Source organism: Phasianus colchicus, chromosome 14 (assembly GCF_987193195.1).
Source record: "Phasianus colchicus chromosome 14, bPhaCol1.hap1.1, whole genome shotgun sequence".
Taxonomy (NCBI): Eukaryota; Metazoa; Chordata; class Aves; order Galliformes; family Phasianidae; genus Phasianus; species Phasianus colchicus.
The window spans coordinates 17,812,611-17,839,911 of record NC_143449.1 but is presented as its reverse complement, the minus strand read 5'-3'; the positions used below and the strand labels follow the sequence as shown (position 1 = coordinate 17,839,911).

The following is a 27,301-nucleotide window of genomic DNA, read 5'->3' as shown; positions in this document are numbered from 1 at the left end:
AAAGGCGGGGCGATCGAGCCGAGCAGCCAATCACCGCGATCTGCTCCTCTCCCGGCATGCAGCGCGGCGTGGCGCGGCTGGAGACGCGCATGCGCTTTGCGGTTCCGCCGCTCTCCTCAGGGCTGAGGGGCGGTGTCAGCCATGGCGGGCGCGGCGGGAGGTAGCGTCCGTTCTCCATTCCCGCCCGGGAGGTGCGGCTGCGTAGCCGTTCCCTGACACACCCTCTGACTACTCCCTTCCCGGTTTGTCTTCCAGAGCTGCTCCGCGAGCTGCTGGTTGAGGAGACCCCGCCCCGCATGGCGGCCCTCATTGAGGAGCTGTTCCGGGCGGCGGGGGCCCTCAGCGAGGCGGACGGCGGCGCGGCGGAGGTACAGCGCTGAGCGCCGCCTCTCCTTCCCTGTGCCTGGGGCGCTCAGTTCGGTGTTCTCATCTTTTAACCCAGTGGCCTGAATGCAATACGAAGCGTTGTGTTTAATGAGAGAACTCAGCGCGTTGATTCCGAGCCATGCCCTCTCTGTGAGGCTGTGATCTGTCCAGGATGGGGTGCTGTGTGTCACATTCTGGGGTGTTTCCAGCCGCCTGCTTGTAGGCATGTCTTCTATAAGCTATGACTGATGGAAAATCCACAGCCCTCTGGAATGCGTTCTTAACAGATCTTATTGCCTTTATGCAAGGCTGCATCATCTTTTAACAAGAGTTTCTAGTCAGTAGCTTTTGTTCTTTTATCTGATAAGATCAGAAGTTTCTCTGTGTGGGTACTTAAAATAATTAAGCTACTTAATATCGTTGGCTTGTTGGAGCGTGTCCAGAGGAGAGCCACAAAAGTGATGCCGGGAATGGAACGCCTCCCTGTGAGGACAAGCTGTGCAGCATGGAGAAGGGAAGGCTGCAGGGAAGGCTGAGAGCAGCCTGGTATCTACAGGGGCTGTAAGGAAGGAGGGGACAGACTGCATAGCAGGGTCTGTTGTGATAGGATGAGGGGAAATGGTTTCAAACTAAAAGAAGGGAGATTTAGGTTGGATATAGGGGAGATGTTTTTTACAATAGGGGTGGTAAGGCAGTGACACAGGGTGCCCAGAGAGGTGGTGGTGTCCCATCCCTGCAGCACTCAAGGTCAGGCTGGATGAGGCTCTGAGCACTGATAGAGCTGTGAGTGTCCTTGCTCAGTGCAGGCAGTTGGACCAGATGGCCTTTCAGGGTCCCTTCCACCTCCAACTATTCTATGAATACAGGCCAAAGAGTTAAAGTCCTACAGATGCGTTTTCAAATCCGATACAATTCTCACAGCTCTTTTCCAGTCCCTTCTGCAACATCTGTTTAAAAGGTACATGATGAACTCTGAAAGCTGCCAGTGAATCATTTGTGTTTTGGATGTGGTGATGTGCTGTTGCACAAATTTTGTATGTATGAATGCTTGTGAGAAAACTTCATCCCAGATGGGTAGGGTAAATCAGGTCATGTTTTGCTAGGCTTGGAAAAGGACTTGACAGAAACATATGCTAGGCTATTTCAGCAATACAACAGATTAATGGGATTTGTTTAGGAACATATTTGAATGTTTCTGAAGTCCACCACTTCTCAAAAAGAATTTGTTGTTTTGTGTAACTTTAAATGGGAGCTGAAGGCACTGATGGATGACATGGCAGATATGTGCTTGCTGCTATTGATCTTATGATTGATTAGCTCTTTTTAGTTTCAGGTCATGTTCTTTCCTACCTTTGTCATCTCAGAGATACTCTCAAATTTTCAGAAGATGGGAAATAGTCTTTAGAAGACTGAGAATATGTTATAAAATGTGCTTGTGAAAAGCATGTGTGATTCCTGCCAACTGCTTTCCAGTCTCTTGGAGTACCCAGTCTGTAAAAAAGAATAGTCCAAACTTGTAGTTGTGGTTAACATGAAAGATAGTAGCTTTGTCAGGAGTAAATTTCAATTTAATCCAAACCTAGGACAAAATTGAATGGAATGGAATTCTCTTTCTCAGATTGAAGAGGGTGCCATAAGCCTGTGGAACTGGGCTGTAACCAAACATGCGGGTTCTGTCATCAGTGATGAGCAAAGAGCTAAATGTATGTATGCATTCTTTTCCTTTCTAAATGTGTTTTTGTGCTGCAGTGTGAAAAGGAAAAGCTCCCTGCTGACAGGTACATACCTAGTGCTGTGGGTTGGTTTGGATATTTGCAGATAGGGTATAGACAGAGAAAACTGAACAGACTTACACAACAAGTTTGGGAAGAATCACCGTGGTGTAACAGTGATCTTCTTTGTGGCACAGAATTGGTGTAAGTATTTACATCACTCCCTCTTTCTGTGCCAGAGCATCAATAAAGAGGTGATGTTTCCAAAAGAAACTCTGCATTGCCTTTTATTTATGCTATTTTAATATGCTATTTTTTAAGATCTGTGAGTGTGTGGACATAACACTGACATAAATCTTTGACTGTCAATTTCTAAAACGTGAGGCTGTTTTTAATGTGATTATCTTACCTGTATTTATGTACAGAAAAAAATCTAAATCCTTTTTTTCACTGCCCTGCCTTAGCATCTATAGCCTTCTATACACAGCCATCTATGTACAGCTGGGAGGTTTGTTTAGAGCTAGGGAAAAGCAAAGTGAGCTTTTAGTCTATGCTGTCAACCAGTTCTTTATGTGGTGCTACAGGACTGCAGTATCTGGCCTACATTTTTCTCTTAAGGGATAACAGTTAAAATTAAGTATAATCTGCATCATGTAAGTGATGTCAAGTGAAGGGAAAAGGGTAAGTTTACACAAAATAAGTGATAATTGTTGTAGAACATAATGTTCTCAGATCTTCTATCACAGCTGAAGGGCCAGGGAGAGGCTATTTTAAATACATTAAGTGGTATGTTTTCTACCCTCAGTGTATAAAAAAGGCCAGAAAATACTTGTGCTTTTTACTTTGAAATCATAAAGATTATTAAACTTGATTTCCCTATTTTGCTGAAGGCTGTTTGAGGTGCTCAAGACATGCTAGTGTGAGCACCTGCAATGTAATTAAGTCTTTGAATACTGTGTCTTTGACTTAAACTCTCTCTAAAGTGTTTAATAGACGTTTTGAGGAGAATATCTTGGTATCTTGGGGTGGTTTTTTTTTCTTTTTGATGCCTGAAAAGCAATTTTAAGCAGCTTGACTAAAATTTTAATTCTGAAGCTTCCAAAAGTTTCTCTCTCATAACTTTAAACCATCTTTGGGATATGGCAGGGCCTGACTTTCTCAACAACAACAACAAAAAGGAACTTAAAAATATATGCCTTACTTTCTTGCAGTGAGATTTGTTGCTTGTAGGCTGGTGCGTCTTTGTGAAGGCAGCAATCCTCCGGAGGTAACCATTCGGAGGCAGATTTTGGTAAGGCTCAGGGCAGGTGAGCGGTGTGGGAAAACTAAAAAACCTATTACAATTACTTTGGAAAGTGAGTGAGATATGCCTGTAATTCTAGAGAAGATGCATGCTGAGGGTGGGCCCATGTTATCACAGGGGTGCCTTGCTGAGTCAGCGCAGTTAGCATCACATCTTTGTCATACGTTAAAATATTATAAGAGCAGCACATTCATTTATTTCAGTATCTACAGTGTTGTATAGTCTGGCACCATAAGCCTTGTGCTGCAAGTAGAGTTCCTTCGTATGTGAGACACTTGTGACAAACTGAAGAGCTGGAATACCTCTCCTACATAATATATATATTAATAAGAAGGGATCTAACACTGCCTGTCCTGGAAGTGACCAGATTTTCACAAAGCACTGATCATTTTCTCCTGCAGATGTCAATGAAAACTGGTAAAGTTTGGATAGATATTGGCAAAGCTGATCTTGCTGATGAATTCTTAGAGATTGCCATGAATGTAAGTCCTTTTCTGGCTCTAGTTCTTTATAAACACACCTATTTGTGACTCCCATGGGTCATGCTTAAGCTTTGTTTTCCAGAGCATAGAAAAGCTGTATGCAAAATTACACAAGGAGGGCGATGGTGAGGCAGATATTAATGTGTGCAAAGCTGATGTGGAGAAGGACCTCTTCAAAGTGCTCTCTTATCAGGCTGAATCAGTACGTGTTCCTCCCAGCTTACTTTATAAGTTCCTAGGGGGTACGGAGGGAAACTCTGACTTGTTAATTAGGTGTATGAATGCCTGGCACTGGAGCCTTGCTGAAGGATGCATTTTCTTTGCTTAGATGTAAGATATCAGATGTGATGTTTGAGTTTGATGTTGCAATAATTTAATGGTTTTTAATTTGTCTAATTTATCGCAGTCATTTCTGCTGCCTTGTTTATATCTTCTCATTCAGATTTGTTGCTCTGTAATTTGAGTGTTTATACAACAGCTGCCTTTCTGAATCATGTGTCAGTTCCAAAGGTGACCTGTGCTTGCCCAAGGAAGGGGGTAGAACTGCCTTAGAGCCTGGGTCCCCAAAGCTGTGTTTGTGTAGCATGTATACAGCACAGTTGGTCATTCAAAGCAGTCATCAGACAGTGCTGGGGTTTGCAACTAAATTGGCTGAATAGCATATGAAGGTGCTGTTGGTAGCCAAGGTTCATGTCTGACAAGCAGATGTTGCAAGCCACATGTCCACAAACTTCTCTAACTTACAAGTTTCTTGACTTGTATGAGCAATGTAATCAAAGATATTACTGTTCAATGTCTTTGGATAGAAATCTTCCTATACATGGATACCCTTTCTTCCATGACCCAATACATGCTGCTTTTTACATATAAAGGCTTTGCAACAATAGGAGAATGGGTATAAAATGGCAATGTTTGGCAATAATGAGTTCCATGACATTTGAAATTTTCCTTAAAGTCTCAAGCTCTGTCGTTGTACAATGAGGTAGGAATTATGATTGATGATTTAAAGAAAGAAGTCTGGCTGAACGTGAGAGAAGTTTGAAAATATGCTGAGTGTTTTGTAGGGGATCAGCAGGGCAGATTAAATGAATTCAAAGTACATCATTCAGAAATTCTGTGTTTTGAGAGGCATTGTCCTGACTTTTGCTGCCTGACTGAAGTTTCTGAGTACTTTGTCAATACTACAGAGTATTACAGACATATGGGTATAAATGAGAGATGAATCAGCTGCTCCCATTTGCTGATAACAGCACTGATCTCAGAATCCAGAAGGGGTTACTGTCTTCAAAATTATGAAGAGTTTCCCTGAACAGTCCAAAATTTTTCATTTAACTTCTAGTTGAGATGAGAGGACCTTAAATTACTGGAGAGGTGTTTCAAGATTTGTTAAGCTGTCCAAGATTTGCTGTTATCTGACATGTGAATGAATCAGTGCCGTGGATCTGAGCCTTTCACACTACCTGTGGGCACTCTTGGATGTCTTTCAGTGTATAAAGATATAGAGAATTATTGTAGCATTGTAAGGACAGATAACTAATCTCAAACTTGGCTATCCTGAATGCAAAAAAGGCCTGCAATCCAAGTCTTTTTTTAGAGAACCAGTCTTGTAACAGATTTTAGAGGCAAGTAGTTAACTTACAGATTGTTGGCACGTTCTGCTTTCCTAGGCAGTTGCTCAGGGGGATTTTCAGAAAGCAACGCAATGCGTGCAGCGCTGCAAGGACATGTTGGTGAGGTTGCCAAGAGAGGTTAGTGAAATCATACCTTCTTTATCATGCCAAAGTTTGCAAATGTTTTTCTCCCCATGTATTAAAGAATGACACATGCTATATTAAAATTTGAGAAATATTTTTGAGAACTCTCACTGTCTTCTGTATTTTTTTTTTTTGCTTCTTTGAGGTTTTCTTACTGCAGGTTTTGTATAAGAGTGACAGATTTTTTTTCCTCCGAAGTTTTTCCATTTGCTCAGAGTTTATCCTTTGAGATAGAATGATCATAGAATCACCGAATGGCCTGGGTTGAAAAGGAACACAGTGATCATCTAGCTCCAGCCCCCTGCTATGTGCAGGTCGCCAACCAGCAGACCAGGCTGCCCAGAGCCACATCCAGCCTGGCCTTGAATGCCTCCAGGGGTGGGGCATCCACAGCCTCCTTGGGCAACCTGTTCCAATGCCTCACCACCCTCTGGGTGAAAATGATAAACCCTTCCTAAAGAATGTGTGAAGACAAATAATCAAGACAGGCAAAAGAATTTCTGGATAGAATATGGCACTGCTTTTCTGCAGAAACAGCTGTGCCTCTTTATCTTGCTTAGATACAGCAACAGTGTGTTGCTTCTTTGCTCTTATCGGTGAACTTTTGTCTGGAAACAGGTGGGCCCAGAGAGGAGCTGAGCTGCTGGGATTTTGATATGCAAGTCTATCCTCAGCACTAATCTTCATGTTAATGAAGCTGCAAAGCTATGGGAACGCTCACTGCTCAGAGAGCTGTCAGGTTTATGGGAGTGCTTTGTGTTATGCAGGGTGCCTGAAATGCAGTCATTCGCTGTATTTCAGTTATGAGAGCGATCGTTTTTTGTTCACCCGCACTGAATCTGTGCTTTTGTCTCTGGATTGCAATGAGATCAGAAATAAATCAGTTTAAAGCAAGATGCTGTTCTGCAGCTCTCGTTCTTGGCTGAGGGTTTGAATTCCCTCGCAAGGAGCACGTTTTGTACTTTGAAAAGACAGTTACCACGGAGGCGAAATGGATGCAAATATTAGCAGTCTGTTAGCATTGAAAATGCTTTTCTGTCTCCTCTTTGGACAGCTGCAAACATGACAGTTGCAAATCATTTCATCTGAAAGACAAGTTGTTATGAACAGATACTGTCAGGCCTGACTGATAAAGCAAAAAGCAATAGTGCTCTGAATAGCCAAGCATTCAAACACATTTTTCTCTAACTGGTGGTGTGGATCATCCTTTTATAATGCAGTGGTGCATGCTGGAAAAAAGGCTATCATGCAGGAGGTGGAGTTCTATTCATTTAACGATGCAAAATTAAAGCTCGTTTGTCATTTTTGTAAAGGAAGTAGTAATATTCCATTTTTTCCTCTCAGGTTTTATTTTGTATGCTTTGCACAGTTCTAGAGCTTTCAGCTTGGCTTCTTGTAGAACCATTCAGTTTCATGCATTGAAGAATTCTGATTTCCATGTCCTAAACTGGCTCACATCACTTCACTTTCCCACAGAACAATGTGATTTTAGTCATGTTCAGTACTACCCTATCAAATAATGTCAGAAGTGATCACAGTAGGTATCTGTAAAGTAAGAAGTATTTTAAAGAAAGTGAGACTTGAGTGCCATAGATCTGGTGATGTTTCTATGAGAACATTGTAGAAGCAGCAGCCTTTTGTTGCAGAGCCGTTACCTGGCAATCCTCTGTTATAACTTCGGAGTGGAAACCTATGACTGTAAGAAGTATGAGCAGAGCTCCTTTTGGCTCAGGTAATGTGAAAAGGCAACCAAAGTTGCTTTTGTCATGTAAAAATCTATGTGAAGGAGAGGAGGGAGCGAGGGAAAGCAGAAGGTTGATTGGAAATAAGGGAACACGAGATTTTCACTGAACCATACTGGCTGAGCCAATGCTTAGTGCCTGTTGTAATCTCTTGCCTAACATTTATGTCTGTTTTCCACATTGATTTTCATGTAATTAAAATGAAAACCTTCTTTCCATGTGGAAGTTGTTCTCCTTAAAGCTCCTTCCAAATAGATTGCCTTTTTGAAGAGGCCACTTGTTTTCAAATTCCATCACTATTGTGTACTTTAGGAAAATGTAAAAGAATTTTTCTGTTTCAAATAGATTTATTTTTAAGGAATGTTTGAATTTCTCGGAAAGGAAAATGGCTTCACTGACAGCAAAGCCTTGATTGATGAAAGACACAAACATCAAGGTGAAAGATGAGTAGTTAGAGATGATATGGGCAGCATCCATTAAGTATTGTGTTATTGCTAAGGAAGAAACCTTTAGGCTGTCAGGAGAAGTATCCTCATACCAAGGTCAGGAGAATTGTTTTTATTTCTTCTTGTTCTTTTTGTTTTATATACACAGGAAGGAAACAAGTGCCAACACATCTAAATCAAGATATTTATGGTCACATATGCAATCAAAGAGTAGTTTTAGAAACGCTTGGAGTTGATTACAGCTGGTGCTTTGGAGATTATTTTATATTTTATTCTAGTGGAAAATTAAATACTGAGTCTAATGACAAAATCTGGGGAGGAAATAAGGCTTTACGAAGAGCAGATATTTGTCTGGATATAGAGATTTAGCTCCATCTAGTGGCATAAGATGCTGTATGAGATCAGGAAACAATTGTCTGTTCTGTTTTTAACAGTGCTTAATTTGCACCATATAACATCGAATCTCTCGTGGAATTACCAGTGTGTTTTCCCTGGGTGGTCCTTTGTGCTCTCATTCAACTTTCAGAAAATGAGTGAGAAATTGTGACCTCCAGGTCTTGTTTTTGTGCTCCTGATTTGCTGTGACCTTGAGACTGGGTCATAAATACCATCTGTGTATGACTGTAATATCTGTAAGGTGAGAGTGAGAGCAGTTACCTCCTCCAAACACCTTTAGCTAGAAGTGATAGAGCCCACCAAAATGGAAGATATTAGAGAATGTGGCGCAATAGGTTGAAGGCAGTGATTGAGTACAGTTTTTAAAATGAGGATTCAGAAAAAAAAGAATCAGTTCTCTCGTAAGGTAGAGTACTGAGACTGGTTTGTGTGATTTATGAGGTTTCTGAGTGCTTCAGAGGTGGGAAAGGATAGGAATGTTGCATGTATCAGAAGACTGGCTGAATTTATCCCTGTCATCACATGTAATTTTAACTTTTCCTTGTTGTTGGTAGCCAGAGTTATGACATTGGGAAGATGGATATGAATAATTCTATTGGGAAAGAGATGCAGGTAAGAAATAGAGAAACTGCTGTTTGCAAATAGGAGGCTTTTGTTAACATAACTCCAGTACAGCTATTTCTGCTGTGCAAATCTGATCAGTCATTCTATGGCCTCTTTTATAGTCCTCTCTGCCATGAAGTTTGGCAAAGCTGCAGATCCCCTTCTATGAGCATTGGTCTGAGAGCTGAATCACTATTAAGTGCCCTTAATCACATTTGAATCTATTATTTCACAGAGATTTAACTGTAGAAAATAAGACTCAGGCTCTGAGAGGCCATCATTTCTTCCTTCCTCCCCATTCTTTCAAATCATCATTACATACATCTCTGTCATTTCTGAGGTGTGTTTGACGGCCATTCTCTTGTATGTCTTTCTTTTTTTTTTTTTAAAGTTTGTAACTCTTGTTCATTTAATTTCTTCTTTCATTCTTTTTTAACACATCTCTGAATTTCCTCATTACTCTTCTGCTCTCTGAGCTCTCTGGTTGATTCGTGTCCTGTCAGGACTCCACACAGAGCACTGCTGCTTGGGCTTTGGAGCTGAGCAGTCACTTCATATGTTTGCTGTCAGACAAATATTCTTTCGACTGAGAGAGCTTTATTTCTCATGGCCTTAAAATTTAAGCCTTTTGTGTCTGTGTTCCTGTGTTCTTCCTGCTGTGTAGATTGGATTTGAACTTTTCCTTTTCTTTTCCAGGCAAAAGTGCTGCGGTTGTTAGCTACAGCCTATTTTGAGTGGGATTGCAGTCTGTATCTTGACAAGGCACTGAAGGCTGTCAACTTGGCAAACGAGGTAGTGATGTGCTCTTATATTTATAGTGTGCAATAACTGAAACTCAAGCATTATTAACATCTATTAACACGATATAGACCACTGGTGTTTTCCTTGAAATCAGCTGACTTATGGACTGAGGTGTTTTTGCTTTGCTTTTCGTGCTCCTAAATATATTTTGATATTTGTACCTTTCTAGAGAAACACAGCTCAGTATGTAGATGCAGAGCAGTGTTGCTGCCCTGTGGTTCTATTAACAGTGAGACCCTCTGAAAGTGGTGTGACTAAATGGCATGAAAACTGTCTGACTTTGGTTTACAGTGGATCTCCCCATACTACATTTTGAGTCCCTGTTTCATTACCTTTACAAATGTTTGAGCAAATAGCAAAGAGAGTTTCATGCAAACAGCAGCCTTATTTTTAGCAATTAATTTAACTATTTTGCCTTACTAGCTTGACTGTTTTTCTTCAGGAACCTGAAAAAAGAACTGTAGCTGTAGAAAGTTCATACATCTCTAAGCAGCTACTGCATTGAGATCTTGTGCTCTTATAGAAATTTCATTTGCCATGTAGGGAGCTGGATTAACTTTATTCTTCTGTGTCTTCAGTTTACTGAAAAAACTTAAATTCAAAACCTTTCAGTTTGTTGTTGGTTGACTATTCTTAAACTTCTGTTATTTGATTCACACAAAATAAATTGTAAGTATAAAATCCTGTTGGAAGTGAAAGCTCAAATCCAGTTTTCAACATAGTATTAAAGCTTTCAGACGGGTGATGAGGATGCTGGTGAGGTCAGGGTAAGTGGCAGTGCATTCAAACCACACCTGTAATACATTACTGCTACATGTAAGCAGTTTGTGTTCTGTATTTACCTTCAGAAAACTTTCTGAAATGGAAGAATGTTTTGATAGTATATTTTTGGTAATATATGGAAAACTAGAAGAAAATTTTTATTCTGAAGTTTGATATATACACCGTTTTAATAAAAGCTGTAGTAGAAAGCCTTCATTATTTCTATTTGCTCCCATTGTTGTTCTGCCCTAAATTTCTACAAACGGTAGAATATCCAAGTGATGGATTATTTTTCCCTATGCAGGAGAATTTGCATCCAGCAGGGTTTTTTCTGAAAGTAAAAATTCTTCTTAAAAGTGGAGCATCAGATGAAGACATCAGCTCAGGTAGCACAGTTCTCTATAGCTGCCATGCTATTCCATGTCCAACTGGACAGCCTGAGTAAATGAATTGAAAAGAAAAAAAACATCTCCTTCTTATGTGTTCTAGAGGAATTTTCATATGCTAAATGTCCCAATTCTGATTTGGCATTTTGGCCATAACAGCCAGTGTTAGCAGAGGAACTCCAGGGCTAGAATACCAGGGCTGTCAGTCTGTCACATTTCTGTAGTGTTACATTAATTGTGAGACAGAGAAAGGAAAGTCAAAACACAATTGACGTGTCTTATTCTTCCTTAGTTTTAGAACTACTGTGTTCTTTTTTTTTTTTTCTCCCAAAGAATTTATAAGACCATACATTGAGCTGTCATGTGTCTTAAGCTGATTGAATAATCTCAACAGCATTTTGTTCTTTTTAGCTGTTGAAGAATTCCAGCACCATGAGATGTCTTTAGACTTTTGTTTGAATACTGCCAAACTGCTGCTGGAGCATGGAAGGTATGAAAGCACCACTAAGTGCAGTGAACACAATATTTGGGCTTTGTAGCTGTTCTTCCATAAGCAAAGATCATCTATTATATAGTGACACTTTAAGTAGGAACTGGCAGAGGCAGGGAAGCTGTTTTTAGAGGTAGCCTATCTATGCAGTGGGAAGGTGATACATATTAGCACAACGGCAGAACAGAGTGAGAAACAATGTCTAGTGGTGATTTGCAATATTGTATCCTTTGGAATAATCAGGATCATCTCCATGCGGTTTTAGTATTTGCCGTAGGTCTGGAATTGTATTTTTCTTCCCTGTTAACTAACCAACACTGAGAATTAAAGATTTTGGAATCCCAGTGAAAAGCAGTATGAAGATGAACAGACTGGAAGACAAAGGCATGAAATTCACAGTGTGGACTGCTCCATTGTGATTACTTACATGTGCACTTTTATCTTGTAGTAATTTCTAACTCTGTCATTGTGAAATGTAAGTTGTCTTGTGAATACTGTAGAATAAGCATGTGCTAATAGGAAGTAACTACAGAATAGATGAACTGTGGTGCATTCATACCTTGATTGACTCTGTCTGTGTGGTTGTGTGCCAGTAATACTAATGAGAAACATACTGAATGGTGTGAACGTTACTCTTTAGAATGGAAAATTAACAGCTTTTTATGTGCAGCCTCTTAAAATTCTGTCAATGTGAACAGGGAATCAGTTGGCTTTGATTTTCTGAAATCTGTTGCTGAACGATTTGAAGCTTCACCTGACTTTGGAAAAGTCACCCTGCTCTACATCGAGTTCTTGTTGCAGAATAAGAGGGAGCTGCTTGCTAAGCAAAAGGTTGAAGAAATTATTATAGGTCTGTATCCCTGTTTTGCTGCCACTTGCTGAAAGCTACATTTAGTTGGCTAGCCTTGAATTCTGATTTTATTTTTTTAATATACTCTCATATTTCTTTTTGTTTGCGTCTACCTTCCCTTCTGTTTCTTTTGCATGGCAACCCTCAACTTCCATAATGAATGACAGTTATGATAAAGCTCAAGGCTAAATTCTCTTGCTAAAACAGTTCCTCCTTCTTAGTGTGGGCTGTGTGAGATTGATGCATGTGGGAACATAAACATTTGCTTGAAATTCCGTGTGATGTTAATGCTTTGCCCATCCAGCTCAATGTATTTTTGTATGTCAGTATTAAAACAGATTGCATGTCCTTGTTTGAACAGCTGAATTACAGGTTCTTTTTCAGGTCCTTTGCACCTGTAGCACAGGAGTGTTTCTTGAGTGTGATATCTGCTTGAAATCAGACTGTGCTTTATGTAGCATTTAGCTAGGTGCAGAAGCCATGCTGTCATCATTAAAGCATGACAGTAGTTATTCTCTTGCTTGCTACTTTTTCTTTCCAGAAGCAGGATATGGAGCAGTGGGTCCTGGATGAAGCTATTGCTGTGTTTTTGTTTCTTGTTTTAGGCAGCGGGACAGTTGCTTTAAACATAGATAGTTCTCTCAGTGTGGTTCTTGAAGTTCTTGTAAAGTGATGACTTGCAGTATCTTTTCAGGTCACTACACTGGGAAACAACTGTTGCCTGAAACCTTGAACCGACTGCACATCATCTTGTGGGACAGAGCTGCCAAACATTATGAGGTTTGGAACCATGTAGTGTTGTTGTTTGTGAAAATGAAGATCTTTTTCTGACTTCTTTGATATGTCTGGCTTTGTATAGAGGGTAAGTTGTTAGTAAAATCCCTGTTCCATTTGGAACTAGTTTTACTTTCATCCTGATAGGTGCTCTTTTCCATTAAAACATCAGGCTTCAGGTAGGTGCCTCTCCAGGTTTGTAAATGGGAACAGTTAATACCAGAATAGATCAGCCACAGAACCTGTGCAGCCCACCATTCTGGTTGTGTCCTGGGAAGAGTGCAAAAAACCTTAAAATATTTCTTACACTAAGACATCTGTAGTAGAATAGCAGGAATAGGTAAAATATTTGTTCTCCTAACTTATGTGCCTGTGCTGTGGGTTCAGTGACTGCTCTTCTGGGAAAAAGACTACTTTACTATCTGAATCTTTCATTTCCTATGATGGTTTTGTTTAATTTAGGAGAACAGGCCAATTAATCATGCCTCCTCCTTTTATTTTTTTAATTTCCTAGGCAAAAAGCTATTCTGAAGCTCTTAACTGGTACAACTATTCTGGCAGCTTCTATACACCTGGGCAGATAGATCAGAATCTGGCTAAGTTGCAGAGAAATATGGCTTCTTGCTATCTTCATCTGAAACAAATTGACAAGGTATATTTATTTAATAACATTGCTTTTGTGTTTGTAGCTATATCATTTGGACTTAATTTACGTATTTGTTCCTGTACCTATTTTGCATTGAGGGGATCTGAGAGATACACTGGTTATCTTCACTGCTTTGGGGGCCTCTTCTATCACCCATCATTGTAACAGGGGAAACCACAGGTTGCCTTAGCATGCCTCACAGTATCAGGTTTCTTCTCAAATTAGGGGCCATTCTCCCTTCAAGACAGATGAGCCTTAGCAGAAAAAACATTTGACTTGTCACACTAGAACTTCCATGCAGTGTTAGCCCTCAGCCCTGCAGAGCAGTGCTTGTGAATTACCTGTCTAAGTTCTCATTTGGGGATGTTGAACTTCACAGTTCAAAGTGGCAGAAGGGAGTTTAATCTTTCAGCATTCTCAGGGCTTCTTCTGCTTTCTAATTCTGTGGCTCCAATTGAGGAATTGCTTTCTTCTTCATTACAGTCATTGTCTGTCCTTGGTGTTATCTTCTTCTCTGATCGCTTTTCTTTTGGGGGGGGTTGTTGCCAAACCAAACTTGTACAGTAATTGTATAAACATCTATAATGAAACCATTACAATTTTTAGCTCTCTCCTATTGCAACACTGCACTGAATTCCTTTCTTTTCTGTGTATAGGCTAAAGAGGCGGTTAAAGAAGCAGAGAGGTGTGATCCATACAGCATCTTTACTCAATTCAGTGTCTATAAGGTTGCAGTGATGGAGAATAATACCGATAAAGGTAGAACTTGAAAGGCAAAAGGGTTCGCTACAACGATCAGAAGTGTTGAGTGTAGATAATATTCAGCAGACATGGACTGTTAATTCTGGGAAAGACATAATAGATAGATAGATAGAAGATAGGAGAAGTGTCTATAAAATCACTGAAACTGTCAGGCTGTAGATTTTGAGCTGTCAGAGGGGGATGTTGTTTTACACACAGCGTGTAATATGTGTGGAATCTGTTGTCACGCCTGGAATATTGTCTAGGTGGAGTCTTTGGCTAGGAATTCTCTAATCTTGTGGGCAAAAGCTAAAGCAGCGTCCCAGGGTGAGAATCATTGTAGACTTGCTATTTCTAATGTTCTTTTGTAAGTATGTACAGCTGGAAAAATGCTACAGGGCTAGATGAACCATTATCACTGCTCTTGATTTCTCTGGTCAAGCAGAGCCTGAAGTTACCAGAAAATACATGAGCTGACTGAGATGACTTACAGAATGACATATGTCTGTAGACTTTTTCTTCTGCCACTTCATATTTTAATGAGAATCTTAGCTCAAATAATTAAAATTGAGAAATATAGTCTATAGACTTAATTAGAATACAGAGTAACAAGCAGATCTTATTCTTCAATGAGTTCTGTGCAGATTAATTATTCTCTATATGTCTTTTAAATGACAGCCTAATTTGCTCATATAATATGGAGTGGGAAACACAGCACAGTAGGAGCATAAAAGCAGCAGCAGCCCTAACATGAACCAAGATGTGGGAGCTTGGAAGCATGCCCAGACAATAGATTAAAGAAAGTCTTCTGTGACAAAAAGATACTTAGCAGAGCAAAATTTAGAATATGTGAGATGCAGTTTCATTTGTGTGGCATCCTTGTTTCCTTAGACTAGGAGCTTAGAATGCCTTTTTGGCCCCTCTAGGAAGAAATGCATAGTTGTGGAGAGCTGTTGGTATGGTCAGGTTTTCTTGTCTTGATTTGTCTTATGAAAGGTTATAATTTTATTTTTTTATAAATTGTATCGAAAGCCTTATTAAAACAGTGGAACTTTATACCTTCCCATTGCTTCCACTAAAAGAAAAACAACCAAACAAAAAAGACCCCAACAACTGATTTTTCTCTATGTATATTTCAGCTGTGGAAGCAATTATTGAAATGGGGAAGCTAGCTGAAAAGCCATCTGAACATGAAGACAAGCTGATAGTGGGTGAAAGTATGAGCACTAACCTCTTGACTTTGGCTGCCCAAATTGCTTTAGAGGTAGAACAGATAACACTGTCTTTATTTTGCCTCATTCTATAAGTAGGACAGCTGTAACCTCTGTAACCTGGCCTACTTTTAGTATTTCTACTTCATGCATTTTGAAGTATTTAATAAATGTGTGTGACCAAAGTCTCACTATCTGTTCTGAGATGCACTGTGTAAAGCAAAGTGCAAATTGACACCATATATGAATAAACTTATTTTAACATATACTTATTTTTCTGGAAAACAAGTGATTCTGAATTGTAAATGTTAGTATCTAGAAATGTCATGGTGTATTTCTGTAAAATTCTCTTCAGCAAAATGTTACATTTCTTCCTACCCCTGGGATTTTATCTTTGCAGTGCTAGAAGCAGCTTTGTACAAAATGACATAAGGCAATGATGAAGGACTGAAAAATCATTTATCCCTCTGTTTGCCTCAAACACTGATCAGTGACCATGATGCCTGAACTGACTGACTGACAGTGGCATTAGCAGAGGAGGCTTTTGGATGCTTTGTAGGGCTGCATAGCATTCCAAGGCATGAAGTGCTTGCCAAATTGTACTGATCCTATTATTGCTTTAGGCTCTTTGCACGTGGAATTGTATCTCTCCTTATGGTTTTCTTTCAGCTCTGAGAGAAACTCTGTGCTGGATCTTTTGCTCTTTTTTTTCTTTTTCTCCATTGTTTTGTTTTGTGGAAACTGAGCAAGAAGGCTTTGTACAAATTGTGCTTTAATGTTGTTTTTTATTTCAGAATGATCAACAAGTTGTGGCTATCAGAGCTTTGGAGCACCTGTCTGAACATTCACAAGACTGCCAACAAGTATTTGCAGCATTAAAGTGAGGATTTGAGATATTTACATGGAAAGAAAACTCTGGTTTCTTTCCAACATAAATGATTTTGTTGAGGAAGGTGGAAAGCAGAGTAGATGAAAGATAAGGTAGCAGTGCTTTCGGTGCTGGGGATGTACCTCAGGCCCAGACTCCTAGAGTCTGTATACATTTCATGCCTTTTCCTTTTCAAGCTCTGAGTTTGACTTCACTGTGATTTGAACAAATGACCAACAGCAACTCTGCTGAGATTGCAGCAATGTGTATGGTGAAAATACCAGATCATCTGTATCCTGTGATGAAGTGATGTCTTGTTGAAATATTCTATCACTTTTATAAAGACAAATACTGCAAGAAAAACCTATTCTTTCCATTTTTTGTTTGAAACTTTTTTGAAAGTACATTTATTTACTTTCTATTACCTGATTTAACAAAAGGGTGTATAAAATAAGGCAATGGGATGGAAACTATAACAATATTCTTCTCAGCTTGACACCAGATTCTTTTGTGAGCTATGAGGACTGATGGCATAAAGAAGAAAGTGGGATCCTTTCTGAAACCTGAGGGCAAAGTACACTGTTGGAAAAAATTATCTTGTTTCTTCACTTTTGTTTTTTCTCATATTCAGATGTTTGGTTCGTCTTATGTTGTCAAATGTAGAAAAAGAAGAGAAAAGGTGAGTACATCTGTAAAATGTGTTCTTATGGCAGATAAACTATACAAACAAAAAGTAACATAGACTTTTTTTCTTATGGAGTAATCAAGAGATTAGTTTTTTGCTAGTTAAAAGTCCACCCAATGACTTCCCACTGTGAACTAATGATGTCGCACAGAGGCATCTGCTTGTATAACCTTTCCTTTAAATACATGCTTTTTGCATTCCAGTTTTATTGTTTAATGGGAATATGAGCTAAGCATTCTTTTTAACGCTGACACAAGGTTGAAATATCTTACAGAAGTTCTGAGTTAGAACTTGAGAGTGAGACCTCCCTTGCTGAAGGCTGGTCACTTTACAGATAATGTGATGGCATGGAAGGAGTAGAACTGTACTGCTGGATTTTGGCAGTGAGATTAGAAGATTCATCTGTAGCTCCTAACTGCATGATACTAACTGAGAAAATCTATACTTCTACAATGACCTTCACTACTGTAGGTCACTAAAATCTTTTGCAGGCCCTCTGCACTCCTTTTGTGCCTTCAAATGCCAGGAGTTTCTAACGCCTGATGTATTTGTCAGAAGAATGATCATATCTGTTATTAAGGGGCTGTTGTCTTCCCGCATCAATAATGTATTCTATTGTAAGAAAATTAATCAAATGTTATCTAAAACCTGATTTTTTCCTCCATTTTAGAGATAAAGACATCAAGTCGATGCTGACTTATTTGACCTTGGGTATGTCTTTATTGTGTTTACATTTTCTGTAGTTCCTCCATTCGTGAATGTTTTATGATGTGATCAGGTCCATACTGACTCCTTATTTCATATTCTCAGCTTCCCAAGTTAAAACTGGTGATTCAGCAGTGCTGGGCAGCTGGATCTCAATCCTAAAGGTTTTTGCTATGGAAAGCTTGTAGAGTGCTTTTCCTGGCAAAGCCTGTGCTTGGCAGCCTCTCTCAAACCAGAGGCTCTTCTAGGCAGTCGTGCTAAGGAAAGAGAGATCAGTTCTTCATAAGGCCACACATGCAACCAACATATATTTGGGTAAAAGTCACACAGCCTGAGTGGTCTCAGGTGTCTGTCCCTGCTCTGACTGCACTGGCAGAAACAAAGTTGGTGTCTTCAGAAAGGAAGAAGTTTGGCTTTGTACCATCAGTTAGCAGCACAGCTTTCTGTTGGTGTCAATTAAATGCCAGTGATGGTGTTTGCTGTTTTAGCTGTTCTGGGAGGTATTTAAGATTTGGTTTTTCTTTTGTCTTGGAAGGCTTAGAAAACTTCAAGCAGTATTAGCAAATTGCTGAGAGATGAGGAGAGACTTGTCAAAATTGGATGCTACTTTTAAGCTGTGCCATTCATTGAAAAAGAAATGTCTTGTTTGCTTTGGAATGCATACAAGAGTTTTACAGAAGACTTTCCCATCAATATAAATTCTGAATTTCATTAATCTTTTCTACTGCTTTCCCCCTGTCTTGGAAAAGAAAGTTAATGAAATACTGAACTTTTCCTATACTAGCCATTCTTGACTGTGACTTTCAGAAGGGAATGAACAGAGAAGTAAAAGAAATAAATGTTCCTTGAAGAAAACCCTTAAACAACACTTATTAAATTTAATCCCCACCCAACTTTTTGAGCAAATTCAGTTAAACTCCTCTGCATTAGGCTTCAGTGCCAATAACTTTGAAGAGGCAGTACCTACTGGGAGCCTTATATCTTATCCTAAATGCTGTTTGAGACCCCTTCTGATGTTTGTTTTCTAAGCTTTTGTGGTCAATCATATTAGATTTAAGCTGTGAGAATAACCCTTCATCAGGGATTACATGGGAATTTTGAAAAAATGGTATTTGTAATGTAGTTACTAGACTTGGAATTGTTTGTATTCTGCTTAGAAAATGCAACCTGTCTCCTAACGAACACATTTTCTGCAGCTCACCAGAGACTTGCTGAGCCTTTCACAGAGGAGAATTTGACAAGAGAAGTAAGGACTTCGGAAGCCCACTGGTTTAGAAAAGTTGGTAAGCTGTACTCTTAAGACCAAAAATGAATCACCTCTACCTCCACTTAGCCTGATCTTAAGGAAGGAGAAAGTGTTTGAAGATGCAGTATTATGAAAGGTGTCACCTTTGTCAGTCTCTGCTTTAACTGGTTTGTTCATTTTTTTGTCTTCTGAAACTGCCTGGTATGGCTCATATTTTAACTCAGACAAATACTTGCGTGAGGTCTGTGTGACTGATGGGGTATTTAGCACTGCTCTTTACCACAGGAGCTCTTTGTGCCCATGATACAGTATGCAGGGCTCATATTTTTTCTCCTGCTTAGCCCTTTGCTACCAAGATTATGTTACTGAAGTCAAATGCAAGATCACACTAATAGGAATAGGAATGATTTTCTTTAGTGTCTGAAAAAAATTACTGCTAATGGCAATAAAAAATAACAACAAATACTGAGTATGCATGTTCTTATGCAGAATAAATCAGCATTAGAAAGCTCAGGTGAACGTGCTGCCATCGGTGGTGAATGGTGTGATTGTGGTTCTATTTAATTACTTGTCTTGGGAGTACTGGTCAATATTTTTATTCAGATTCTGATCTTGTTTACTAACAAGAAAATGCTTCTTGCAATTCATACTCTTGTGGGAGAATATGTGTTAGAATGGATGCTTGATTGTGATAAAATTACAAAACAAGATTTGAAAGCAGGAGTAAGATATGTTAACAAATCACTAGCATAGGTGTCCCTTGCCATTAAATGACCTGTTGATGATATTTTGATTAAGAAATTGAATTGCACAATATGTTCTGCCTATTACTGGAGATTAGATGGTCATAACCTGTAACATGTCTAAGGTCTTTATTCTAATCTTCAGTTTTTATATCTTTGTTAGCTTGGAACTTAGCTGTACAGCTCAAGGACTGCCCTGAAAAGATGAGGGATTTTTTTGTACTATCTTTCAAGGTATGTAGTGATACTGTCATCAGTCTGGTTCTGTTAGAAGTTATATCCAAGTATCAGCTATCTCCTTGGAGGAGCCCATGTGTGCTCTGAGAATGGAGCACTTCTGTCAGAAAAAAATGTAATATAAAATGTAACCGCTGTTATCCTTTACGATCTGATCTTTGAAAGTATGGTAAGAAACGTGGACTTCAGTGGGATCTTCCTGAAGTACCTTTGTTCTCAGCTATGGGAACGGGATCATGAATAGAAACATTTTACACACAGAAGTACTGGAGTCCAAATCTCCGTGCAGAACTTCTAACAACATTGTGCTTTTTTTGTAAGTTTTGTTTTTTAACTCCAACACTGCTGTACCCTTTATACTGAAAAAGTCATAGAAGACACTTGACAATCCTCTGTTCAGCATGGAAATTGCTTTATATAGGCACAATTCCCATTACCTGCTCCTATTTTTGTTTCAGTTGTCCCAGTTCTGTCCCTCTGACAAAGCTGTTCTAATTGCTCAGAAGACATGCTTGTTAATGGCAGCTGCAATTGATCTGGAGCTGGGGAGACAAGAAGTAACACTTTCTGAGCAGGTAGGGTGTTGTTCTGCTGCCTCATTTGATCTATATCTGTGAAATGAACATTCACTATTTTTTTTACTTTTGATTTTGAAGCCTTAGTTGTTTTACTCAGAACGAGATATTGAAAGTGTAAGCATGGGAACCTTCCATAATTAAGTAGAATCAGTACACCCAGTGAATTCAAAATACTGGATTTCTGTAAAGTAATTCAATTTGACTTAAATAGATTTGTACAGGTTTGTATCAGCAAAGGTGCCTATTCTTAAAGGAACTCCAGTCTACCTTGTTTGTTATGTGAGGAGTCTGCTGCCTAATGGTTACTGCATCTTTAGGATTATGCCACTGCTGAAAGTAGTTACCAATATGCTTACATGGATATGAGAAAATTCACCTTTTTAATTTTTTTTCCCCATACATCCTTTCTGAGGGTACATGGAGGAATTTATTTTGTGGGATTCAGTGGTTTATTAGTCTCAGTAAGATTATTGCATGTTCAAGAGAGAAAATAGATGATGTCCCTTAGGGACACATATTGTCCTTTTTGAAGTAACAGAACCTTCAGTTTGAAGAGGCTTTGCCTGAGTAGTGAAGGTAATTACAAAAGAGAGAGAAAACAGAACACAACCCCCAGGAGCTGGTGGGGATGATGTGCTGTTTAGGCAGGTTCTGCATTTATTAAATAATTAGACATGGAGAAGTCTCTCCTTTTGTCAGTTGTGAATTGTATATTCCTTTTTCCTGTAAAACTATAACAAAAATATCTTCTTAACATTTTGTAAATTAGGTGGAGTTTTGGAATCAGGCTCTCCAACACCTTCAGGCATGCAAAGAGATATGGAAAGTTCTGAAATTAACGGGTGAGCTGTTCAGCACACTTAGTCACTGTATTCATTGAAAATACAAGGCATGTGGAGTTACTGCCATTGCAGAGGTGTGACAATATAGCATGAGAATTTACAGTGCCAACTATGGCTTTTTTTATGTCATTGCTGGCTTTTTGTTGTACATGTGCTGTGAAGGGGGAATGATCTTTTAGAGTGAACTGAGTTGATTTTTCTGTCTTCACTGTTAGGAAACTTGAAGCTTTTTGCTCTAGATTAGACTGGTAGGAGATTTGCATGATTTTCTTGGCTCCACTCTTGCACTGGAGTCTGGACTAAGATATGGCTTTAATAGTTTTACTGACTCTTCCCTTGAAAGGCATTAGAGAATACAGAAAGACCTACTGCCATGTTCTCAAGATTCAGAATCCATCTTTGTTACTTGACAATTCCATGTCAGTATAGCTCAGACTGATCACATGAGACTGGAGGGCTTTCAGCTGGTGATAACTGGTGATGCTGTGTGACTGTTAGCTCAGAGGCTACATGCTTCCTCTTTTTGGTAATACATCAGTAGAAAAACTCTATTAGCCATTCCTTGTCTGACCTGTGGTTTCTTTTCAGTGATAGGCTTCAGAAATTGCTGAGTTTCCATTGTAAGATGCATTAGTATTTAAGTTTTGTCAAAAAATTTACTTGCTGCTCCCCCTTCTCCCCAGACTTTATTGTTTCTGAACTATAGACTGGATTTGGAGTTCTCTTTATCTCCATCCTTAAAATCCCACTGGGTTGATTAACTCTGGACGTGGACATTTCGCTAGATGGGAGTTTTTATTGTGGAGGTTTGTGGAATGGTAGCCTGGCTCTTCCTTCTCTATTCTCTAGACTTTTGCCAGTGTGTGGACAAGCCTGTTGGTCTGGATGAAGCTGAGAATGTCTTTTAGATGTAAAAGTCAAGGTCTTTGTGATAGTAAAGGCTGGTTTGGCATTTATACTGGGTTTATACCTTAGTGGTTCTGCTGTTCTCCCACTCTCTTTCCTGAGGGTTTTCCTACCAGAAAGGGGACAAGTCTTCTAAAAGAATTGAAAGCTGGTGGTAATGTCTTTCATAAGCTTTTGAGGCAGTGATATTGTGGTATCTGTTTTACCTGTCTGTGGCATTGGCTTTCCTGGTAGCTATTACTTTTGTCCAGATTGCATGCATTTAGCCAATTACAGACAACCCAGATTTTGGGGATGGGGTTTGAAGCGTGGGGTTGGTGGGGTTGTGCATTTGGCATCTGAGGATTCCATCCACAACTACTTCTCAGTTCTACTTTCTGTGCTGTTAAATCTGAGGATGTTAATGGTTTTCCTGCCTGTTGGAAGTGAAATATTGACCTTATACACAATTTAGCTTTAAGAAAACGAATCATTACATACAGGCAAATCTATCTTTCCTATAGGAGATTTTTCTAAAGACCCAACAGACACTTTGTTGCTGCTCTATGAATTTGAAGCAAGATCCAAGCTTAATGATCCAACACTTAATAACTTCATTGAGTCACTATGGGAGCAACCACACGTAGAGATCAAGACACTAGAAATCATTGCATGTAAGGACTGCATTTATTCTTGCATAGTTCAAGTCATGAGAATCAGCTTATGCCACAATTTCCTGTACATTTGAGGTGACCAGGATTATCGAGTATGGAACATCATGCAAAAAATGAGCTTAATATTGTGTCCTGAAACAAAGATGCTTCGGATTTCAGCAGTATTAGGAGATCTATACTTTGAGATGTTGTTGTGTTACATGGATGATGAACCAGTAATTTGTGATGTCCTTTAATTTCTAGAATCTGAGACATTTGTATAAGTCTTGAGTTTGGAAAATGCTGTTCAGATAAACTTTTACAGGCTCCAAAACTGGCAAAGGCAAGAGAACAGCGCTGGGTGCTCCATGTTCCAACACAGATGTTTTAGGATGTGGACTTTGGCTAGATTTGCTTTTTCAGTTTAGTGTAGTTAATTTGTAAATAATCCTTCTGTATGCTATACCTCCTCTTCGTCACAAAGTTCTAGTCATGCTTTCTTGAGAATATAGTGTAAGAACAAAAAAAGATGTGTAAAATGTAGATCCGCCATGGCAAAACTTTGGAAGGGATTCTATACAGTTGTGTAAGCACCTGCTTTTCTCTGTTGTCTTAAGGAGATGAGGGAAAAACTGTACTCAAATCCCACTGCTGCCTAATTTTTCAATCTAGATTTTCATGTCCTAAGAGACAATCAAAATAATACTTGTTTCTGAAGAGCCCATTGCTATTTTGGGGTTACTGCACTGAATGCAAGCAGCAGTGGATAATCTGTGCTTCTGCTTGTAGTCCTCAGTGATGAGTCTATAACTAGGAAGATAGTAGAGAAGCACTGCCTTGTGACCAGCCCAGGCGATAAGCAAATGCTGACCATGAAATAAAAGTCTAGTTCCAATCATTTCTTTCTTCTCCATTTCTTTAATTTTTAACATTTATTTTATTTTGTAGCATTAGCAATGGAACCTCCAGCTCGGTATCCTGTACTGTGTAAGAAAGCTCTGAAGAGTGCAGTAAACCTTTACAAAAAGCAAACTATCACTGATGCTGTGAAATTTAGGTTAGTGTTATCACATACGTTTGCCGTGAGCCTGTGGTTTGAAATGTGGTAGGGAATAAAGCCTTCAACTGGAAAAAGTGAGTTTTAGCTTATGTTTAAGCTTCCTCTAAATTGCTGGCCAACCAATCTACCATTGAAGTGTGACTGTCTAACAGGTGTGTTAACTGCAACCTATTTGCTAGGCATGTTTTCTGAAAGTCATATTTACAATAAATGAATCTATTGAGGAAGGAAAATGATCTAGAAAGTGTTTCTGGCTGTTTCTTGTTATAGAAGTGTTTGTTCCAAATGCTTCTCTGCAGCAGTGAAGTAGTGAACTAGAAAATTAAGACAAATTAAAGGCTGAGAAGAAAGCCATGAGGTGTAAGTTAGCAATAAGATGCTGTAGCACATGCACAATTTATTCTGCTGGGTAACCAGCTCTGTAACAGCTGTGTAGCTTGTGGAATCTGAAAAACAGCCTGGCATGTCCTTCTCTCTCAGCTCTATCTCATAATGGATTTTTTTTTCCTTCTTACTAAGTTCTGTGCTGCAACCAGTGGGCAGGGGCAGCCATTGCTACTCTCTTTTTCTTTTCACACTAAGAAAGAAAGAAACCTGTTTTCAGAAGCTGTGTATTTGTTACAGATTTTCTGAGGATGCTGAGCACTTAGCTCTTGGTGGTGAAATGAGAAAAGGGTCTTCTCATGCATAGCATCCCATGAAAATGCTACAAGCCCAGCAGCTAAAATACAGAACAGCTGCTCTTGGGTCTCTTTTTGCACAGCTTGTATGAGTGAGCTCTGATGCTAGAAACGTGTGTGCCCTGCTGTACAGATAGGAATGCAGTAAGCACAGAGGTGGACGTATCAGGATTGCAATCAGAGGCACAAGTTAATATGCTGCAGGTGCTAAAATGTAGCAGTTTGCTCTGTGCCTGTGGTATTTAATATTTCCTCTTTCATTCTGTTTTGATTCCCAGCAACTGCTTACATAGTTTGATTAATGTTTCTTTGCCAACCGGAGTGACAGACTTGGATGCCCGTGTGCTGCAGGAGGTGTGGGGCTACTTTGAAGATGCTCTGAGTGTAGTCAACAGCACAGTAAGTTGAACAGGAAAACGAGATTGGGAAATGATTCTGAGCACATTTAAAACATTTATTTTTTCATCAAGTTGAGAATAATTAGTAGGTAAAACATTATACAGTGTTATATATGAAGCAGCTTAAACTTCTTCAGTAAAAGATGCACTGAAGTTACCTCAGTAGAAATGGCTTTTGGATATTTATGACTGTACTATGAATTTTTCTTGATTTTTGTAAGGTTTCTTTAGAGATATTTAAGGCCAGGTTTTAGTGAAGCATGTGATAACCCTGAAAGAATTGTCCCTTGTGTAGGGGGAAAAAAAAAGCACCACCATTCTCCTGTTCTATTTGCTACTCCAGGATAGTTATCCAGAGATGGAGATCCTTTGGTTGATGACAAGAGCCTGGAACACAGGAATGTTTCAGTATACCGTTGGTAAATATCAGGAAGCAGAGCAGTGGTGTGGATTAGGAATGCGTTTCCTCAGTCATTTAGGATCACTGAAGAAAAGCTATGAGGGCCATGTAAGTGTGAGCAAATGGAAATAGGAATGGAAGTGGATGTCTGGGCTGAATGTGGTAGAAGTCAGTTGTGGAGGGGAAGTAATGAAATTTTGTTCTGAAGGTATGGATCTGAATGAAGAAACCACTACCCATGGTTTAAAGGCTTTCAGCAGCAGCGTGGCACCTGCATAGAATCACAGAATGGCTTTGGTTGGAAGGGACCTCAAGGATCATGAAGCTCCAACCCCCCCTCCTGCATGCAGGGCCACCAACCTCCATATCTAATACTAAACCATCTCCATCCAATCTGGCCTTGCATATTTTGGGGGAACCAAAATTGATTTTTTCCAAGTGAGGTCAGAATAGATTTGATGCACACTAGGAGGAGTAATGCAGAGTCTTTTTACTGACAGGACAGCACAGCTAGATGTGAGACTATTTGTGACCATGGAAAATTCTTTGTACTTTGCCTGATTTCACTAAGGGAAGGATGCTGTACCAGTTTACTTAAATCACCTGTTGCATAAATATTTTCAAGCTTGTTCTTTAGTCTGTGAGGGTGAAATTTCACAGCTAGTGCCTCTGCAGAAAGCAGCAATGCTTCTTCTTGATTTGTCATATGTAAGCTGCTCTCTGCAGTGTTTTGGCTGGTGCTCCTATGTTGATTGCAGCACAGTACAGCCTGGCTGCTGTGTGTAGTCATGGTTTATTCTCTCATGTATGAGACAGTCAATCAGGAGCTGGTTGCAACCTTTGTGTTATTTTAAGCACATCAGTTAATAAAATAAGAACAGGTTTATTAATTGATATAAGACTCAGCTATAAGCTGTGCTTTATGTCAGTATAAATAAATCGACCTTTGTGAGGTGCCACTGATTTAAGCTAAAGCCCAGTGTTTCAATCTGTGCCAAAATATTTGCTTCAATCCAAGATTCTACATTTAAAAGCTGGCTTTAGTCTCCCACCTACTTCCCTACTCCTGTTCTCTGCCACTACTTTGTATTACCTATTGAATGATACTCCTTTATACATCCTTGTTGACTGAAACCATCGTGCTTATATTCTCCAGATGATCGGTCTTTACAGTGAGGTTCTGGACAAATTGGACAGAGTGAAAGAGTGTCTTCCAAATGAAGAATGATAGCCACAACTGCAGAAAAGGAGGACAGCAGTTGGAAACATCCTGCTGAAGGAAAGAGGCTGTTAGCTCTGCAGGGGCACAGGAGCAGTGGAAAGGAAACCAGAATCCCCCTCTTGTTGGCTATTAAGTTATGTGTTTATTGAATTCATGTTATTGTTTCCCTCTAGGAGAGTTTCATTCTGTGGAGCAATGTAGCAGAAATAAATACGTAAGTTTCTCTTGAGATGGTTCTGCTGTTGTGTCACAGGCTAATTGAAATGCCTAATTTTAGTAGTAAGTGGCACTGTGAAAGATAAAAGTATTCCAATACCAGGCATCTCCTTGGGATGCCATAGCTGCCATGCTGCATAAATATTTATCAGATGGTTTCGTTCTCAGTCCATCTCACTAGGGACAAGAATTCAGAGCTGTTTGCCAGGATCACAGTTTAGAATAGGAAAGAGCAGGTGCTATCCAGCTCACAGAAAAAAGCCACAGCTTTTACTATGCACTGCTTTTTTTATAGACTGCTAGCTGCAACAGTCAGAGCTCAACATGAAGTGCCCCCAAATCCACATAAAAACATAGGCTGGTAAATGGATGGATCCAACTACAGCTGGATCACCTGAAGGTGATATATCCCATCTGA

The 27,301-nt window shown here is 39.5% G+C and overlaps 1 protein-coding gene across 6 annotated transcripts; it reads left to right on the top strand.

Moving 5' to 3' along the window:
• The first annotated feature begins 46 nt into the window (after nt 1-46).
• Nucleotides 47-26,897, top strand: TEX11 (testis expressed 11). Of its 6 annotated transcripts, XM_031594160.2 has the most exons (29): nt 47-160; nt 256-368; nt 1,985-2,069; nt 3,290-3,369; nt 3,783-3,863; nt 3,946-4,065; nt 5,531-5,611; nt 7,264-7,349; nt 8,756-8,813; nt 9,501-9,596; nt 10,672-10,753; nt 11,165-11,243; nt 11,942-12,093; nt 12,788-12,873; nt 13,382-13,519; nt 14,170-14,272; nt 15,394-15,518; nt 16,260-16,345; nt 16,965-17,012; nt 17,689-17,729; nt 18,920-19,006; nt 19,876-19,946; nt 20,408-20,524; nt 21,297-21,369; nt 22,779-22,928; nt 23,856-23,964; nt 24,926-25,046; nt 25,389-25,553; nt 26,602-26,897. In XM_031594160.2, the coding sequence occupies exons 1-29, from the start codon at nt 142-144 to the stop codon at nt 26,671-26,673; spliced, it is 2,724 nt and encodes a 907-aa protein (XP_031450020.2). In that variant the 5' UTR covers nt 47-141; the 3' UTR covers nt 26,674-26,897. The 6 variants fall into 6 exon arrangements, with proteins under 6 accessions (XP_031450020.2, XP_031450021.2, XP_090006527.1 ...); XM_031594161.2 differs by lacking the exon at nt 3,946-4,065; XM_090150401.1 differs by lacking the exon at nt 22,779-22,928.
• Nucleotides 26,898-27,301: the final 404 nt, after the last annotated feature.

Excerpts from the sequence above, each read along its gene's own strand:
- TEX11 (XM_031594160.2), top strand. Across the intron at positions 5,612-7,263 it reads TGGTGAGGTTGCCAAGAGAG|AGCCGTTACCTGGCAATCCT; the intron begins GTTAGTGAAATC and ends CTTTTGTTGCAG. Across the intron at positions 22,929-23,855 it reads GACACTAGAAATCATTGCAT|CATTAGCAATGGAACCTCCA; the intron begins GTAAGGACTGCA and ends TTTATTTTGTAG.